This window comes from Triturus cristatus, chromosome 9 (assembly GCF_964204655.1).
Source record: "Triturus cristatus chromosome 9, aTriCri1.1, whole genome shotgun sequence".
NCBI lineage: Eukaryota > Metazoa > Chordata > Amphibia > Caudata > Salamandridae > Triturus > Triturus cristatus.
The window spans coordinates 1,220,384,644-1,220,405,250 of record NC_140592.1 but is presented as its reverse complement, the minus strand read 5'-3'; the positions used below and the strand labels follow the sequence as shown (position 1 = coordinate 1,220,405,250).

Sequence of the window (20,607 nt, the reverse complement as noted above, 5' to 3'; positions counted from 1 at the left end):
ACTGCCTAGAATTAACATCTACCCCCCCCCCCCAAACATTCCACCCAGACAACACCCAATGTCACAAGAACATGCCACGTTACTAAAACAGGAGGTAATCTCACTCCTGCAAAAACAAGCCATAGAGCAAGTCCCCATCAATCAGCAAAATGTAGGGGTCTACTCCCTGTACTTTCTGATACCAAAAAGAAACTAGACTCTACGACCTATTCTAGATCTCAGGCCTCTAAACACTTACATACATTCAGACCATTTTCACATGGTAACCCATCAACCGGTTCTTCCGCTCCTCTCCCAGAACAACTTTCTCACCACACTGGACTTGAAAGACGCATACTTTCACATTCCAGTACATCAGGCTCACAGAAAGTACCTCAGATTTGTAGTGGACGGGCAACACTGCCAGTTCAAAGTGCTCCCGTTCGGGGTCACAACGGCACCAAGGGTATTCACCAAGTGCCTAGCAGTAGTGGTGGCACACCTCAGAAGACAGCACATTCACGTCTTCCCATATTTGGACGACTGGCTAATAAAAGCCACGTCCTACAACCAATGTGTACACCACACCGCCACTACAATCCAACTACTTCACCAGCTAGGTTTCACGGTAAACCATCAAAAGTCCCAGCTGATACCATCCCACACAAAGCAATACCTCGGTGCCACCATAGACACCTCAAAAGCCATAGCCTATCCCAATCCTGCCAGGATTGCAAGCATCCAGGCTTTGCGTCAAGAATTCATACTTCAACACTCTCTCCCAGCAAGAGTGTTTATGCAACTCATAGGGATGATGGCCTCTTGCATTTTCATAGTGCCTCACGCAAGACTCCAGATGCGTCCACTCCAGGAGTGCTTAGCATGCCAGTGGAACCAGGCCCAGGGGCAACTGACAGATCTGGTGTTGGTAGACGGTCGCACCCATCGCTCTCTGCAGTGGTGGAACACCACAAATCTTTCCAAAGGTCGACCGTTCCTGGACCCGGTTCCACAAATAATCCTAACAGACGCATCGCTCTCCGGCTGGGGAGCTCATCTGTTACACCTCACAGTGCAGGGCACATGGACGCCGCAACAAAAGTTACTCCACATCAACCATCTGGAGTTACTGGCAATCTTTCTAGCCCTAAAATCCTTTCAGAAGCAGATTTCAGGCAAGGCAGTCCTCATTCGCACAGACAACATGACTGCCATGTACTACATTCAAAAACAGGGGGGCACACACTCTCCACAGCTCTCTCAACTAGCACAGAGCATATGGAGATGGGCAATTCCACAAAAAATCTTTCTCCTGGCCCAACACGTCCCAGGAGTCCAAAACACCATGGCAGATCTGCTCAGCAGACAAACGCAACAGATCCACGAATGGGAACTTCACCCACAGGTTCTTCACCCGTCCTTTCATAAGTGGGGGCACCCTCAGATAGACCTCTTCGCCACCCACGAAAACAAAAAATGCCCAAGCTTCGCCGCCAGATACCCACACCCATTACCCAAAGGCAATGCGATATGGATGAACTGGTCAGGCAAATTTGCGTATGCTTTTCCACCTCTCCCACTAATTCCATTAGTGGTGCGAAAGCTACAACAGCACTCCCTCACGCTCATCCTGGTAGCTCCAACATGGGCCAGACAACCGTGGTACACCACGCTGTTGGAACTCTCAGTAGTGCCACACCAAACGTTACACCTCTCACCATGCCTCCTAACCCAGAACCATGTAGAGATCAGGCACCCGGACCCAGCTCAACTCAACCTTGCGATCTGGCTCCTGAGATCCTAGAATTCGGATACCTTAACCTTCCCCCTGATTGCATGAACATTATCAGAGAAGCTAGGCGCCCTACTACTAGGGCATGCTACGCTGCAAAGTGGAAAAGATTTGTTGTTTACTGCCATAACAACACTATCAACCCTCTAGATGTATCCATACAGCACATCAAATGTTACTTGCTCCATCTACAAAGGTGTAACCTAGCATATACATCCATTTGGTTACACCTCGCAGCAATTGCTGCTTACCTACAGAACAGACAACACCTATCACTTTTCAGGGTGCCTGCCATCAAAGCCTTCTTGGAAGGCCTCAAAAGAGTAATTCCACCCAGAGTACCACCCTCACCTGTGTGGAACTTAAATATAGTTCTCACAAGGCTAATGGGGCCGCCTTTCGAACCTTTGCATAAATGTGAGCTGCAATTTCTCACATGGAAAACAGCTTTTCTGGTGGCCATCACTTCCCTTAGAAGGGTCAGTGAAATACAAGCACTCACTATACAGGAACCTTTTCTTCAAATGCATCAGAACAAGGTTGTACTCCGCACCAACCCAAAATTCCTACCCAAAGTCATTTTCCCCCTTCCATCTGAACCAATCGGTAGAATTACCGGGTTTTTTCTCACAACCTCAAACTGTTGCGGAAAGGGCTCTACACACACTAGATGTTAAAAGGGCATTACTTTACTATATCCAAAGAACACAACCTTTCAGAAAGACCAAACAGCTATTTGTCTCTTTCTCTCCACCACATAAAGGCAACCCCATCTCTAAATCAGGGATAGCTAGGTGGATTGTAAAATGCATACAGATTTGCTACCACAAAGCAAAACGAATGCTATCTGTTCCCCCTAAAGCCCACTCTACAAGGAAGATAGGGGCTTCTATGGCTTTTCTAGGGAACATACCATTAGATGACATCTGCAAAGCAGCGACATGGTCAACACCGCACACTTTCACAAAACATTACTGTGTAGATGTGCATTCCAAGCAGCAAGCTAGTGTGGGCCAGGCAGTACTAAAAACACTGTTCCAAACCACTGCAACGGATACCGGTGGTCGCCGCTAGGGTTGGGTACTGCTATATAATCTATGCAAAAGTGTGTAATCTGCAGCTCATATGCCTCGAACGGAATATGCTACTTACCAGTATGCATCTGTTCTTGGCATGTAGAGCTGCAGATCTACACACGCCCACCCGCCTCCCCGGCTACCTGTATCCGTTCAAGTCTATCTTATTTAGATACAACACACATGGGTTTCTTTACTATTATTACTACGCTCCATCTTTCCCTGCTGGCGAAAAACAATCTGAGGATGGAGCCAAGGCCCATGCGCAATACGAACCAAAGGAGGAGTCACCGACCTCGTGACTTCCAAAGACTTTCCAAGAGGAAAAACAAACTGCAAACATCCGGGCCCAACACCAGATGGCGATCTATGCAAAAGTGTGTAGATCTGCAGCTCTACATGCCAAGAACAGATGCATACTGGTAAGTAGCATATTCCTTCTTGAAATCATTATTTGATGCGCTGTAGTTGTAATTGTTTTTCTTTTAAAGTGATTGCATTTTGATGGTTTGTTGAATTCCTTTAAATTTCTCTAATCTAGATCACTCATGCGTCCGTTTTTTTCTCTTTTTAAGTTCTTTAGTGCATTCAAAGATTTTTACCAATACAGAAGACAAGAATCCAGAGGACCCTCTATCAGAAGTGAAAGACCCACTTCCTGAAAAATTGAAAAACTCAGTTGTAAGTTTTAGTTTTTGCAATTTATACTATGTAAATTGTGTCACCCTAGCTAGATTTGAAGCAGGAAAGGTATACTAATCATTATTCATGGTAAATGTTTTTGTCAACAAATGTACCATGCATTGTTCATCATTAATGGTCAATCACAAAGTTGTAATAAAGAAGTAATAACATTGTATACCGGAAATAACCACATTAATATTTCTCTTGATATGAACCATCCTTTTCCGACCTTTGTGACTGATGTATGGTTGCCTCTTTACGTTGTCATTTGATGCGGCAGCAGACAATCTCTGCCTAGAACAGTTAGAATGGCCCATTTACACTGATTGCCACAATCCATTCTCTTACTATCTACCTTCTGAATCCTCCCATTTTCTCCTTTTTCCTCTGTTATGTTTTTAAATCGAATTATTAACAGTATGGGTTCTCTCTTATGTGTAAAATACTTTGATGCCTTAGTTGATGTGACAGTGTGTGAGAAAGTGCCTCTTTTGAAATGGTTAACACCACACTTGTTGCCTGAAAAATGATGTGGTTTCAATTGTAAGTGCACAGGGTCACTGCCAACCAGGTCCCCTGTGCCAGTGCTCCTTCCCTAAAACTGTACCACGATTAGCAATTTCAGTTCCCCTGTAAGTCCCTAGTAAATTGTATCTTCTGTATCTAGGGCATGGGGACTGAAGAAGGTCCTCTAGGGACCCCACACCAAGGACATGCCACTGCAGCTTGCATGCCTTGGTACAGTGAAAAAGCGACAAAGTCGACATGGCACTCTGCCTGTGTGCCATGTCCAGCAGCACTGTCCAAGGTATAGATAAGTCACCCATCTAGAAGGCCTTACGTGCCCTGTGAGAAAATGGGGCTCTGTTGCACTACTCTCCAATTTTCTGCCTGGCTTTTAATTCAACTTTGACTGTAGAGTACTGGGTCCCTGCTGTCCAGGTTCCCAGTACCAGTGTCCTTTCCCTAATAACATGTCCACAATTGGTACTTCTTCCCTCCTGTAAGTCCATAGTAAGTTGTACCCTGGGTATTTAGGGCCTGGGGGCTGAGAAGGGTCCCATGGGACCTCCTCACTAGGACCATGTCACTGCCCCTGCAGCTGGCATATCCCTGTGAGATGAAAAAAGATGACTGATATAGGTAAGTCACCCCTTTAGCGAGCTATACCAGCCCTAAGGCAGGGTACACTATATTCCAGGTGTGGGCATATCTGCATGAGCAAATATGCCCCTACAGTATTATTGTCTATCCCTTAATATTGTATGTACCAGGGAAGCCATAAAGAGCGGAAACCACCTTTACAACGACGTAAATACATCGCATGCCTTTGCCTCGCATGTTTTAGCACGCATCTTTTTACCGCGAATATGCATTTACAACGCATGCCAATACCACGCATTTAAGGTAAGTTGGGTGGGGGGGGGGTCTCCCTCCACAAATATATACTTTTTTAAAATCCATCTGTTTGTGGCATGTTGTGCTGTAGATTCACAATCGCCCACCCTCATCCCTGGACGATTGTGGCTGTTGCCATTACGGTTTAGTGCATTTTAATCATACATGCACAAATCAGCATGGACAACTCTATTTCTTACCTATTCATTACACTCCTTTCTCACCATCCTGCGGGAAAACAATCCAACAAAGCATTCAGTGCCCATGCACAGTATTACTGAGAGGTGGAGTCACTCTACCTTGTGACTCAAAGCAATTCTTCGAAGAAAAACAACTTGTACAACTCTGAACCCAAAGCTTGAAGGCAGGAGTATGCAGAGTATGTAAATCCACAGCACTACATGCCACGAACAGATGCTTACTGGGTACTTTAGTTACAGGTACCAAAAGAAATGCGTACATATCCCCATTCCTAAAATTCCTTAAGTGGTTGCCCTACGAAGCACGAATTCAGCTAAAGATTGCCTGCCTGCCTCACAAAGCCCTCCATCTCAAAACCCCCAGCTATCCAGCGCAAAAGCTAGAGCTATCCGGAGGGGATAAACCCTCAAGAAGTGCTAACTCTATCCTCCTGAAACCACAGAACTTTCGCAAAAAGAGAGCCACTGAGCATTCTCCGGCGCTGCCCCAAAGATCTGGAACTCTCTTCCACCCGAAGTACGCAGAATCCCCTCCACTGTTGCTTTCAAATTGGAAGCTAAAAGATTCTTTATGAACAAGTTCTTAACTTAAATTAGCTCTGTTCTCAGGCGCTGGTCTTACAAACTTACGACCTGCACTGAGTGTTACTCTTCTTTTAACCTATCATTTGCTCCCCGTTCAGCATGCCTTGTACCACTTATTGTTTTACTTTTATTGACCCTTTTTATGTTGTAACTGTTTGATGTATTATTCATATGTGATGCCGGTACTGCAACTTATTACCTTCCTTCCCTCCTATTGTAAAGCGCTCTGATATCCTTTGGGGTCATGTTCGCGCTATATAAAACATTATAAAAATATAAAAACAATGCGTGGTATTGGCATGCAATGTAAATGCATAATCGCGGTAAAAACGTGTGCTAAAAAATGCGAGGCAAAAACATGCGATGTATTTGCCAGGGTTGCACCATCGTACAACCCATAAAGAGTACATGGGCTGGAAACTCAACAACTTGAGTTCCCCAGCACCATGATGGCTTCACTGAACCCAGGAGCGTTTAGTACCAAACCACTCCTATTAATAAACCCTTATTAATGCCAGTGTTGTATTCTTTTAAAACATGTTCTCAGAGGGCACCTCAGAAGTGCCTCCTGAAAACCTTCCAGCCCTGGTGTGGTATCTGATTGGCTGTAGGCAGCCTACCACCACAAGACATGTTTCTGAACCCCTTGGTCGAGAGCCTCTCCTCTCTGAGGCCAGAAACAAAGCACATCCTGGATGGAGGTGTCACACCTCCTCCCCCCGGATGGGCACAGTAATCGAGACGGAAGCTTCAAAGGCCTTCCGCCTTTGTGACGCGACCCCAGCCTCTGCTGCTAGCAGCAGATTACGACCCTCGGGTCAAACCTCCACTTTTGCTTCGAGAACCAGTGGGAAAACTTAGGAAGAACAGGTGTTCCCCGGTGATGCCACTAATCTAGTATTTGGGTGGCTCCCCAGATCCTAAAATCAGAATTTGATGACCTACGAAGAAGAGCTGTGCTGCAACTAAGACTGGAGACACCAACGGCCTTGGCCCCAGTTCTACCGGCCTGTCTGCAGCCCTCAAAGGCCCTGCTGAAGATCAACTCGCCCGGCAAACCAGTGACCTCTAGGACCCTGGGAGGACTGCTTGCCTTCAAGAAAAACTCCTAATCTCCTGTGGACAGTGGACCTGTCAAGAAGAAACCATCTGCAAAGAAAAAGAACTATGCCCGAGGAAATGCCAACTCTCCTCCAGATCCTCCTCTACACCCGACGCCCACAGCCCAGGCCCAAGCGGCCCAACGGTCCTGCAAAGGTTCCCCGGCACTTCTGAGCTCGAGTCCACCGTGGGCTGACCCGTGCTGGACTCCTCCTCGATGCCTGCAGGCTCAACTCGAAGACTCCCCCTGACCGCGACGTGCCAGTAAGCTGATTCCCGACAGCAAAAGACACCGCTGCACATGAAGCCCCTCAGCCTTGGGGAGCTTGACCAATGGTGTCCCCTGGTCCCCCTAGCATCTCTACTTACCTGTGCAGTTGTGGGTGTTCTTTACCTGACCTGAGCCTGCAGCCTTTCTTCAAGACTGGTCTTCCCCATTGGTTAACATTGGGCGCCCAACGCAATGTTGGCACTGTGCACCCGACCGCCCCTTGTGGGTGTAAGTGCGGTTCTGCCTTGTTCCCCCCCACCCCCATGTACTTACCTTAACGCCAGGAGATCGACCGCTGATGCCGCTTTACTCACTTGTGAGCAATGAGACTTTCAGTACCCCACTCTTCATTGGTTTACGTTGTGCTCCCGACCTCAAATTTGACCTCTGCACCCAGCTGCCCCTGTGCCGCTGGTGGTGCACTCTTGGAACTGATTTGAACCCTGCTTGGTGTTGACCAAAGAACCCGAAGACTGAATCTTTAAGTCTAATATTTACCTGCAAAAACTGCATTCTTGTTTTCCTCCCATAGATTAACATTGCAAAGCTTGACAACTGCACTGTTTCCACTTTTATAAAGGATTTTTCATGAAAAACGTACTTACTTTTTTTGCAAACATCTTGGGCTTAAAATAAATCTTGATAGAAGCGTAATTTTCTAAAATTGGTGTGGATCACCTTTTTGAGTCGTATGTTATTTCTTAGTCACTGTGTGCATAACAAATGTCTTGCACTCCTCTGTGCTAGGCCTATGGCTGCTCACCCACATGACCACAAATAGAGCACTTTAAGTTTCAATTGAGCTTCCTACACAGTGCTTAGTTAAAATGATAAATGTCAACTATTACAGTGGGAGTGAGTGGTGTGGAGACACTAGTAAGTTACCCACGCTGTTTCCTTACTGTTTCACTTTCTGCCATTCTCACAGTTTTATTCAGACTTCCGATGTGCACTTTCATTTCACTGCTTTATGTATGCTTTCTAATGTTTTTCTGGACCATTCTGAAGGAATTCTATGTTCATACTATCTTTTTTTTATTTAAAGTATGCCCATATTATATTTCATACTCCGCTACCACCCTTAAATGTTACTGTTTCAGAATGCTCTTCATCCGCATTCCTGTATTTTTCTGTGTGGCTTGTGTCCTGTACTTATGAGTTCCAAATCAGACCCTAAACCACAATTAGAATTTGCCTCTGACCACAACCACAAGGCTTTGGAAACATCAGACAACTGCTAACTCTCATGAAGATTTGTGACCTGGTTTAACCCTGGTGCCCTAAAATTGTCTCATAGTTGCAGTTGTCTCGCTTCATGTAGTTTATACAAGCATTGGCAATGTCAATAGACCTGTATTTAATGTCTTGTGCCCTGCACTCAGATTTCTACCTCTTGTGTACTGGGGCCACTTTACTGTTGGATGTAAAATGAGCACCAAGTACATAGCTTTAGTAATTGATCCGTATGGTTGATAGTTAATGGAGACTAATGTAGGTGCTGTGGAAACTAGGAATTCATGAATGAACTAATGAATAATAATTCTATACGAAGTGCAACAGCTGCCCTAAGGTGTCCCGCGGCAAGGTAGAACAACCTGACCAAGTGCTCTGCTGATCTGAATTAATGAGCAAGGGAGAACAGATAAGTCTTCATCCTCTTCTTGCAAAAGACCAGATGTTTGAATATATGTCTCAGCTTCTCACATAAGTTATTCCAGTGAATACGAGTAAAAGTCAAGACTCTTGTGATGGAACATGGGCTCAACCAAGCACTCATAAAATAGTTAGAACAAGTGCCTTAAATTGCCCCGTGTACCATCCAGAGTATTGTAACCAAAAATAGCTTTTTCACTGGTTACCTTTGAGTAAGTGCATCTAGGATTTAACATAAGCGCACTGAAATAAACTAAGTGCCAGATGTGCAGCTGTGTTTTGCATGGATATTAAGGTAAGCAAAGCTAAACTGTATTCTCATAATCCACGATCCAATTTGTTGCCTTCAGATTGTGTAGAAACAGATGCCAGGATAACCATCCTTCTCCCTTCAACTAGATTCCAGTGTAGATTCCTTTCTTAATGTATTTATTTTAAATCTATCTCACTCTTCCTCGTCCTCAAGGGAAAAGAGGAGATGTCCTGGGAATAAAAAGAAAAACGCTTTTTCCAGAAGGTCAGAGTCCATGGAAGTCTATACCTTAAGCTTTGCCACGGTTTATTCACTCCAGAGCTGGAGTTAGTGGCAGTGTAGCCTTGGACGTCGCCAACACCACCAGCACTGGCACCAATAAAGTCTCTCTCTCTCACAGTGCCTAATGGTATACTGGTGCCAGCATACCACCTTTTCCTGGCGCAGACTACGGATCTGGTCGCCTTTCTGCAGGCAATGCTGAACGTATTCAAGAGAGTCCGTCCTCTCTGGTGTCTGTTGCACCATATAGGGCTCTCCAGTGCATTCCTCCTTCAGTGCTGAGCATTCTCCTTTAACTGTGCATGTTCTTCCCAAAGCAGTCTGACCCTCGAAGGAGTTTCCTGCTCCGGTGTAGATGCCGAAGCCTATCCTGGCACCGCTTCTGGTGTTGATTCTGGAGTTAACTGCTCCTCCTCCTCCACCACTTCCTGCTATCTTTCCTGCCGCCTTTGAAGGGGATTACATTTAGGGGAGAGAGGCTCAGTACCTCCTGGACTAGGAGCAGTATCGCAAGGAAATATGCAATGCCAAAAGGCAATATTTGGACACAATTCATACTCTTTGGCTCAGATTTGGCTGAGCAATCCCCAAATGGCCACGGAAACACTAATGAAAATGAGCTTCTAACCTCCTCGGGTACATCAGAACTTTTGGGCCTTAATAATAATATGCCCAAGAAAGCAACTAAAGTGTTTGAACTTCCTCTCCCTTCAGTATATACCTTCCTATCATCTTGACGGATGTGCAGTTGTAGGCTGCCGCCACTTCAGAGCTTTGCTCTCTTTTAATGAGGCTCTTGTAGAAACTGTTAAAGAGCCATTGCTTAAGAGCACCACATGCCCTGAGGTGACCTAGCCCATTACAAGACGCTACTGGCCAGCTCCTGGAATTCAAACTTCCTTGTCTCTTCATCCCTCTCCCAAAAAGTTAGTTGTTCGCTCCTAGTCTACAATAAAGCCGAACCCCGGACCCATTCCTAACCACCCTCCGGACACTGAGTCAGAAAAGCTAGGAGTGCAGAAGCTTTTCAGTAGGCAGTCTTGTTAAAGATCAACATGTGGGCAAATGTCCTAGACTTCCAGAACTGTGTTTCCTCTTTGCTCTTGGTAGATTGGCAAAATGGCTTGCAAGACTGCTACAGATTCCATTATGTTAGATCTACCCCCAAATCACAAAATACAATGATGGGAAAGCTCTCTGTACAATTACAACTAAGCATATGAACATCTGTCTTGTCCTGTAGAATAATGGTCTGCTCTCTGTGCCATAGGAACGTAAGCTGGTTTTCACTTATGAGGCCCAACACAGGTGAAACATCTCCTTGTTTGGTGTTGTTGTTATTGTATGTTTGAGGTGGTTTTTCTATAACTCAAAACTAGCTAGGAAGCAACAGCTAAACTTGCAGCGGGATTCCAGAGGTAGGTTGCAAGGTTTAGTTTCCAAACTCAATAGGTACATTCCATTTGTGAGGTATGTAGACATCTGTGAAGAGATTGATCTCAACTGTTTTCTAAATTGCAGAAGGGTCAGAGCAATTTGAATGTTGATTGTTATGTGGTAACAGATTGTGGGTGCATAGATCTAGAAGTCCTGTCTTTAGGTCTTTTCCATGCTGCATTTGCGATGTATTTGCTCCTAGTGTGGTGCAATCTGCTAGACGTGGTTAGTTTTTCATCCAGACAGGATGGGGTGTTGACTCGTGGCTTTGTTGGCATTGCAGCTGGTTTTGAATAGGATTCCTTCCTTGAGGAAGAGTCTGTGTTGTTCCTTTTGTGTTGTGTTGATATGGCTGCTTTCTTCAAGCCCTAGATGAGTCAGTCTTGCCACAGAATGTATGATGCTTTTCAGGGGTAGTTAAGTCTTGGGGAGACCATTAAGTAGAAGGTTGCCTTTCAGCTGCTTTTTGGCATTATACATATGCCAGCTTCTAGAATTAAGTGTTTCAATTTTTCCAGACACCCGCTACCCAGTGATGGGTGGCGACGTGGGTGTGGGCGCGTGGGGGGGGAGTGGCAAGGGTGGTGGGGGGCAAACAGTGCGCACTTGATAAAATGATATATAATAAATAATAGGCCTGGGCGGTAAATTCCATTCCGCTCGCGGAATTTGCGGAATTTCGGCAATTTCGCGTTCCACGGAGAACACGAAATTGCCCAAAATTCTGCTTTCCGCGACTTTGCGAAATTTTTTCTTGTTCGCGTTCTCAAAATGCGTGTTCGCGAGATATTTCTCCCCGAGCACGCAAACAGCAACTGTGAACAGGGAAAAAGCATCGCGAACAAGCAATTCCGCGTGTTCGCGGAATTTCTGCATGTTCGCGGAGATTTTTTACCGTTTCGCGGAGATTTGCGTAACGCGATTACGCAAATTCCGCCCACCCTTAATAAATAAAACACTTACCTTCCCACGCCGGGTCCCACGTCTCTGCTCTCCTCGTCAGACAGGCACAGAAAGTACAGCATTGTGATTGGTTTTGAGCGTCCTGGTTCGACGCTCAACCAGGGAATGGGGGCCTGGGGTTGTTCTCCACACAGGCTGTAATGCAGCCTGTATAGAGATAGGGGAAAGTGCGCATTACTGGTTTGGGCGGCCCGAGAGGGCGACCAAACCATCATTGCACACTTAGGTGTGGACAAACCACTCCGCCCCTGCCCTGCTCCAAGAGCAGAGCAGCAGCACCCACCCGCAAAGAGGCATGAAACATAAATGATAACTTATCATTGTTTGTTTCTTCTTCCTCGCACTGCTTAAAAGCAGTGGGGCGACGTTCCTCCGCCATAGCAGAGGAGCCGCCCCTGCTGCTACCTTGCTGTTTCTTTTCTCTGCAGTATGTTCTTTGATGGAAAGATCTGTATTTTATTTATTTATTTGGGTTTTATAAAGCGCTAGGTAGGCCCAAAGGTATCAAAGTGCTTTACATGTTATGTGAGTAAGCTTGCTTGAAGTACATACATATATACAAACATGAAAAAAGAACGGATCAAAGCAGCATTTATGAAGTTGAGGTTAAAAACAAGTGATTGTATTTAACCTTTCAACTGTAGAGTGAAGCTGTGTAGTTTCATGTAGGATAGCAAAGCATCAGTGCATGGTTGTTTTGTGCTTTAAACAAACGCACAGAATTCTGTCTGTGATGTTGAGCTTTTTGCATGTGTGGATTACCTTGACACATTGGGGGTTGCTTGGTCACTGACAAGACCAGGATATCTTAGGAAAGATAGCAAGCCCACCTCCTGTCTTGCTTATGTGCTCTGTTTGATATAACCTGCAAGGATGTCCTTGTTATATGTGAAATTGGATATGAACACCGCTTCTGCGATAGAGAGCATCTACTTTGTGTTGTATGATAGTTTCTGCTGTCAGCAGCACGGATGACTGTAGAATGAGTCCTGATGAGCCTGAGTTGCTGGGTTTGTACTTTTGGTGGAATATATATGGTAATTAGTAAAATGAGGATAAGGTTGCAGGGGTATGCTGTACAAGTGGGGCATGGGTGTTAGAGTGGTCTGTCCGCCAGTATGGGTAGTGCCTCATATTAGCTGGCTTGCGGTGCTGGCTAGGCTCTCTGGTGGTCTTTGCGGTCATGAGTGTGCTGATTGGGGCTTTTCAACTTTTTGTGTTGTGGAAAGAGGATAGAAGCGCCTGCTTAGGTGGTAAATTGTTGTGCGCTATAGACTGGGCACACTGACAAGGCTGGTGAACTCTCCCTTATCAGAGGGCACTCGGCCTGACAATTTTGACTGGACTTTCCATATAGGCTGGTGCTAAAATTGATTTCCATTTGTTTGGTCCCAGTTGTAATGGTAGTGAGTAAAAAACTGTGGTATTGAATGATGCGCCCATGGCATTTCCAATTGATTACGGTTAATTTGAACACTTCCATCAATTCTAAGTTACTTATCATAGCAATTCCCACCCTACTATTCTGCCTACATGTATCCAAATACAACAGCCAATTGTCCCAAACATTTGCCTAGGTTAGGCTACCACTAGCCATGTTTGGCTAAGTTTTTATATTTGAGATTTGAAGGAACAATAGACATACAAGAGGAGTTGGTAGAAAAGGAATCCGGGGGTACAAATGCATTATCCGGCAGTCTCACAGATGCCATAAGAGACTGTTGGTATTAACTACCAGTATATTATATTTATTAATTAATTTAGTGGGGCGGAGGGGGGGGTGAAGAGTATTAAATCATTTAAAAACATATTTTGTGCTGAGGTCAACTTGTATCACAGATCTTCAATGAGGTGATGATCCGTAGAGATGACAGACTAAAAGCTCTAATATGAAAAAATAAACTAGGCACTTGCTTACTGCTGGAACATACTGCTCAGTGGAGTGCATGGGTTGAGGGTCATTTGTTTTTTTGCACAATATAGCTTCATTTTCCAAGGTGTTTAAACAGTGTAATCAGTATGACAGTAATTATCAGTTAGTTCTTCTTTTAATCTTATGACCGGTTGATCTAAATTGTTGAATCATTTAGCTGCTTTAGCTGTGTATCGGTTTCAGTTTAGATTAATATTGATCATTTACTTTTTCCAATGCTTTGTATATTTTTGTATTGTAATTCCCTTATGAAGGCCTAGTAATCAAAATAAATGTAGCTTCCCATCAAAAATGATTCTTTATTGAGGTTTATTTTATTATCCCTTCTTGTGGGCAAAGTGGATTAGATTGCATATGATGCTTAGGATCTATATTTGTACTCTGCTTTATATTTCTTTATACAATGTGAATCTTAAAAAAAAGATTAGTTGTTGAATGTTCTAAGATAGTTTTGTCTCTCTTTAACAGAGTGAGCGTTTACAGTCCGACCTGGTTGTCTGCATCGTGATTGCTGTGTTGTATTTTGCTATACACGTCAGCACAGTATTTACGGTCTTACAGGTAAGTGATATTTTGCATGGATCTGTCCAAGAACAGTTGGTACACCTTGTGAGCACAGTAGATTGAAAATCTCTTACAGATGGTCCATTGCAGGTCATAAAAGTACATTTCACTCTAAGATGAGCAAATGTGAAGGAACAACATTTAGGCTGCCTGGGAATTATATTATGGTGCCGGACTGCAAAACATTCTTTCTCTAGTTTGGGGTCTTTCAGAACTCATATGCTTTTTTACTGATTTAATGGCAGTTTAGGTGGATAAATGTAAAAAGAACCGATGATAGATGGAATGCTACTCAAAACAAACATTCACCCCCAGTCACAGATCTGGGTTAAAGCCGTAGTTTTTTTGATCTGGGTTAAAGCCATAGGTTTTTTGCTCGCCATGCCATTCCAGTTTGGACCCAGACATATGCAAATCAGTCATGACCCTGCTCCCTTGGGAACAGTCCTGCCAGAACTGCCGGGCCAGGCCGGGTCCGGTCCTCCCTGGAGAGTAAACCAGGCCAGAGACTATCCTGAGAAAAACGGCTTAAAAAATATTTTACACATTGTCTATAGACTTGTCTGATTCTGGCTGTCTGACAGATAAATATGGTCGTGCTTAACCCCTTCGTTGCTAGGCCTTCCCCCTCCCCCCCCCCCCCCCCCCCCCCCCCCCTGTGCTATGCCTTTTTTTGGCTATTTGGGGTAGTGCGCGCTTAGGCCCCTGTAACTTTTTGACCACATAAGGTATCCACGCCAAATTAGCGTCTTTTTCTTCCAACATCATGGGGATTCTAAAGGTACCCAGGGATTGTGGGTTCCCCTGGAGGGGTCCCAGAAATTAGCCAAACTACAGCAAAATTTTGTTTTTTTTGGAAAAATTTGAAAAACGGGCTGCAAATGAAAGAGTCTGGGTTTTCCCTGCAAATGTTATCAAAAAAGGGGTTGTGGGGCTGAAATCACTATTTTCCCAGCTTTTAGAGAATGAGAGACGTTTGTCAGAAAACCAACATTTTTTACACAGTTTTGGCATTTTTCTGGGACATAGCCTATCTTTGCTATTTTTTGTGCATTCAACATCCTTCCAGTTAATGGTAGAAATGGGTGTGAAAGCAATAATGGATCCTGGAAAGCTATACATTTTAGAAAAGTAGACAAAATTCTGAATTCAGCAAGGGGTCTTTTGTGTCGATCCATCAAGGTTTCTTTATAAAAACTAACAGTTAAATATCGGAAAAATTGAAAATTAGTTGGAAAAACAGCCTTCTGTGTCAACGTTTTCACCTGTAACTTCTTCTAATTATGACAGCTCTTTGAAAGCAATATACCGTTACATTCGCTGGACCTTCCTGGTTGTGGGGATATATAGGATTTGTAGGTTCACCAAGAACCCGACGAACCCAGAGTCAAAAACTGAGCAGCAATTTGCAATGGCTTTTTATTATGTACCGGTATATAGCAATTATTGTGGGAAAATGTATACATGGAAAAATTTGTATGAAAGACACCTATGTATTTCTGAAATAGGAACAAATTATAGAGTTTAGAAACAGTACATATTTGCACATTTTCGAAATTGGGAATACTCGTACTAGCATGATAATTATCGGTCATTTTTCAAAATCACTTCTTTTTACACAATGTCTTTCATTTGGAAGGCAGAAATGCATCAAAAAGCAATAGGTAATAACAGTTGCTTTACAAATCTGAATTACCCTAAGTCTCCCGATAAAAATGGTACCTCACTTGTGTGGGTAGGCATAGTGCTCACGACAGGAAATGGCTGACAACCCAACGTGAACACACCACATTTTCTCAATGAAAATGTACCCTTTTTTTGCGAAGTGTCTAGCTGTAGTTTTTTAACACTAGCTCTGCCGGCACCTAGGGAAACCTAGCAAACCTATACATTTTTAAAAACTAGACACCCAGGGGAATCCAGGATGGGGTGACTTAGCTGCCTCCCACCAGGTTCTGTTACCCAGAATCCCTTGCAAACCTAAACAATTGTCAAAAAAAACACATTTTCCCCACATTTCTATGGTGGAAAGTTCTGGAATCTGCGTGGATCCACCAATTTCCACCCACCTTGCGTTCCCCAAAGTCTTCAGAGAAAAATGGTACCTCACTTGTGTGGGTCGGCCTAGTGCCCGCGACATGAAACGGCGCATTACGCAACGTGGTCACACCTCAATTTTGCAGGGAAAAATGACCCTCTTTTTGGCAAAGTGCCTAGCTGTAGTTTTTTAACCATAGGTCTGACGGCACCTAGGGAAACCTAGCAAACCTATACATTTTTTAAAAGTAGACACCCGGGGGCTTCCAAGGAGGTATGGCTTGCGTGGATCCTCCAACGTTTCCTTACCCAGAATCCCCTGCAAACCTCAATTTTGGCTGAAAAAAATCTCTTTTTTCAGACATTTTTGTGTGGAAAAGTGTGTCCTCACCAGGCTCTCACAAATTTCCTACCACCCAGCGTTCCCCCAGGTCTCCCGATAAAAATGGTGCCTCACTTGTGTAGGAGGCCCAAGTACCCGTGACAGGCAAGGACCCAAAACGTAGTGAGGCGACATCAAAATTGCCTATCTCAAAATCACTTGGTTTTGCAAGGGGGTCACCTGGGTATTTGGACCCGTGCTCTGCGGCCATCTAGGGAAAGCTACCAAACCCACACATTTCTGAAAACTAGGCACCCAGGGGCTTCCAAGGAGGTATGGCTTGCGTGGATCCCCCAACGTTTCCTTACCCAGAATCCCCTGCAAATCTCAATTTTAGCTGAAAAAATCACTTTTTTCAGACATTTTTGTGTGGGAAAGTGTGGTATCACTGGGCTCACACAAATTTCCTACCACCCAGCGTTCCCCCAGGTCTCCCGATAAAAATGGTGCCTCGCTTGTGTGGGTGGCCCAAATACCCGCGACAGGGAAAGGCTCAAAACATTTTTTGATAGGCAATGTTGATGTTGCATCAAAATGTTTTGTGTCCTTGCCTGTCGCGGTTTGGTAGGTTTCCCTAGATGGCCGCCGAGCACGGGACCAAACCCAGGTGACCCGCCTTGCAAAACCAGGTTGTTTTAAGATAATTAGTTGTTTATTTCTGCAGCGTGAGAATTTTGGCTCAATATTGCAAGAAAAATGTGACAGACATTTTGAGGTTTGCAAGACATTGTGGATAAAATAACTTGTTAGGATTCACAAGAGAGACATCACCATGTACTCCCATGGGTTTACTACAATATCTACAGTTGGTAGGTTATTCTTAGATGGAATGTGCACCTTGGCAGAGAGACTAAAAAGACAAAGATTCCTGCACAGCCATCTATTCCTCAAACACACACACATACTGGTTGGATTTGGCACGAGGGAGAATGATGGTTCAGTATATAAAAATTTATTAACGAGATTTGTCAAAAATGAAATGCACGGTCAATAATTAAATGGACAAAAAAATGAACCAGTGACTCGCAGCTCCTGAGCTGTAAAGCCACGACAAGGCACCATCCTCTTTACAGGCCATTCACACACCATTCATACGTGATACACACAAGACCATTCACACCACCAGGCATGAAACCAACCCATTACAACATTCACAAAAAGGGACAAGGTACACCCTGCTTCAGAAAGAAAAAAATATATATTACTGTGCAGCCATCTAATCCTCAAGCGCACACACATACTGGTTGGATTTGGCACGAGGGCGAGTGATGGTTCAGTATGTACAATTGTATTAGCAAGTGATTTCACAAAAATGAAATGCACTGTTAATAATTGAAAGGATGAGTAACTGAACCATTGACTCACAGCTCGTGAGCTGTAAATAATTAAATGGACAAAAAAATGAACCAGTGACTCGCAGCTCCTGAGCTGTAAAGCCACGACAAGGCACCAACCTCTTTACAGGCCATTCATACACCTTTCATACGTGTGACGCATACAAAACCATTCACACCGCCAGGCGCGGGCCCAGCACATTACAACTCTCACACCAGACCAGCAGCAAGTCACTACTCACACACCGCCAGCTGAGCGCCAGTCCACGCACACCGCTAGCCAAGCGCCAGTCCACGCACACCGCCAGCCAAGTGCCAGCCAAGCGCCAGTCCACGCACACTGCCAGACAAGTGCCAGTCCACGCACACTGCCAGCCAAGTGCCAGTCCACGCACACTGCCAGCCAAGTGCCAGTCCACGCACACCGCCATCACATTTAGAATTTTTTTATACAAAAATAACCACAAACCAATTGCAAATAGATACAAATCTACTAACACAAAATCTGAAACTAAATACATTGCACTAAAGCCAACCTTGAAACAGAATAAAACATTTTAAACAATACAGGCCAGGCAGTTCACTTTACCACTCATGGATGCTCCCAAAAAATGTTATGCGTGTGGTACGATTTAAAACAAGCAGACACACACAGTCCAGGGTTAGGACAGTCGGGGCAGTACATACGAGTCTCCTTCCGCACACCTCTTCGCCAACAGACTCTACATCTCCTAGTGGGAAAGTCTTTTGAGGTTGTGGGAGGAATGTATTCAGGAAAGTGGCGATCTTTTAATTTTGCCACATCCTCCACCACTCCAACTCTAGAAACACTTGCCTGTTCCACTAGAACAAGGCTGCCTATTACAGACTCCTGAAACTTAGCAAAAGTCATCTTTGACTCAGGACAAGAATCCTTGAACACAACAAAAGCATTAAAGGTTGCCAAGTGAAAAAGATGGATAGCCAACTTCTTATACCAAATGTAAGCCTTTAGAAGAGCAGCGTAAGGTTCCAACCTCTGATCTACTCGGTCAACACCACCCATGTGCCTATTATAGTCTAAAATGCACACAGGTTTGCGCACTTCCGCAGCCTGACCCCAAACAGTCACAGGTGCAGTGATTTCATCTTGGATGGTAGTCAGCATGTAGACCTCTCTCCTGTCTGAAAACTTAACAGCTAGAAGCTCCTCGCAACGCAATGCACTGCACTGTCCCCGCACAAGCTTTTGACAAACAAGTTCTTTTGGGAAACCTTTACGGTTTGAGCGGATTGTGCCACAAGCAACAGTGCCCACTTTGGCCAATTCCCTGAACAACCGCACAGCAGCACACCAGTGTAGAAGTTATCTACATATAAATGGTGGCCTTTGTTAAATAATCCTCTACCAAGTTCCCACACAATTTTCTCAGTCACTCCAAAAGTGGACGGACAACCAGGGGGGTTAATGCTGGATTCCTTACCGGTGTACACCCTGAAATTAGAGACATATCCAGTCCCACTGTCACACAGCATATACAGCTTAATTCCATAGCTCGCCCTCTTAGGAGGAATGTTTTGCCTAAAAACCAAGTGGCCCTTGAACAACACCAAAGACTCATCTACTAGTATTTCTTTTCCTGGAGCATAGATCTCAGAAAATTGATCAACAAAGTGATCAAGGACAGGCCGAATCTTAAAAAGACGGTCACAATCAGGGTGATCTCGTGGCAACACTAAACCATTATCGACAAAATGCAGCATCCGAAGCAGAAGCAAATACCTATCACGACTCATGACTGCCGGGAGTCCACCAGGTAGCTCTAGAATGGGGCTTAAGGCTGGCACTGTTGTCCCTCAAAAACTGTTCGCCATGCAAATTAGTCTGCTCAACAATCTCTGCCAAAAACACATCGTCCATAAACAACTAAAAAAAATGTATTGGCAAAAAGTTCTCAGTATTCACTCTTCACCCTGGAACACCAGTAAAGTCTGGCAATGCCGGCTGCACCATGTCAGGGGCAACCCAGAGGTCATCACTTTCAACGTGAAGCCTTGCAGCCGCAGGCTGCAGCTCAGATGCCTCTTGCCGCACTATCGGCACATCAATGTCCTCCTCTAGCACAGGCACTTCATCCGCACTGAGAGAAGCTTCATCATCCGATGATTCCATGTGGAGAGAAAACTCACTGCCTGAATCATCCCCTCTCTCCTCTGCCTCAGAATCAGACTCTGAACCAAGGTCAGAGGAAGACTCAAAAAGCATACCAACAACCTGCTGAACAGTAATCCTGCGGATAGCCATTATCCTTACTATAAAAGGAGACTGCACAAGCAAGTCAACAACAACCAACACTGTGCAAAGTAAGTAGTAAACAAAGTGTGGCTTTAGCACAAAGATCTATATACTCAAAAACAATACAACTCTTACCAAAGATAGCTACACTCACCAGCACCTACTCTGCAGAGACACAGCAAAAAGCAACGATATCCCACTAAAAAGAAAAAACAATTACTCATACAACAAAGTACACATCAAGCACTAATGCAAAAAGATTTTGACACTCAAAACACAGAAGCCAAACATACTGCTATTACTATGAAGCTCCGATGCGTGGCTAAGTAACTACTACCTGGCTCCAGATAACGTACAGAGTACTCTCTGTCTCCTCGATTCGTTATTACGTGACTCCCCACCTTTATT

At 44.5% G+C, this 20,607-nt stretch overlaps 1 protein-coding gene across 3 annotated transcripts in view; it reads left to right on the top strand.

Moving 5' to 3' along the window:
* Window positions 1-20,607, top strand: part of PCNX1 (pecanex 1) — a 617,237-nt gene that overhangs the window by 405,216 nt on the left and 191,414 nt on the right. For all 3 annotated transcript variants that reach the window (XM_085627291.1, XM_085627290.1, XM_085627289.1), the window contains exons 18-19: window positions 3,423-3,528; window positions 14,076-14,168. In XM_085627291.1, coding sequence (XP_085483417.1) covers window positions 3,423-3,528; window positions 14,076-14,168 — 199 coding nt within the window. The remainder of the gene's footprint in view (window positions 1-3,422; window positions 3,529-14,075; window positions 14,169-20,607) is intronic.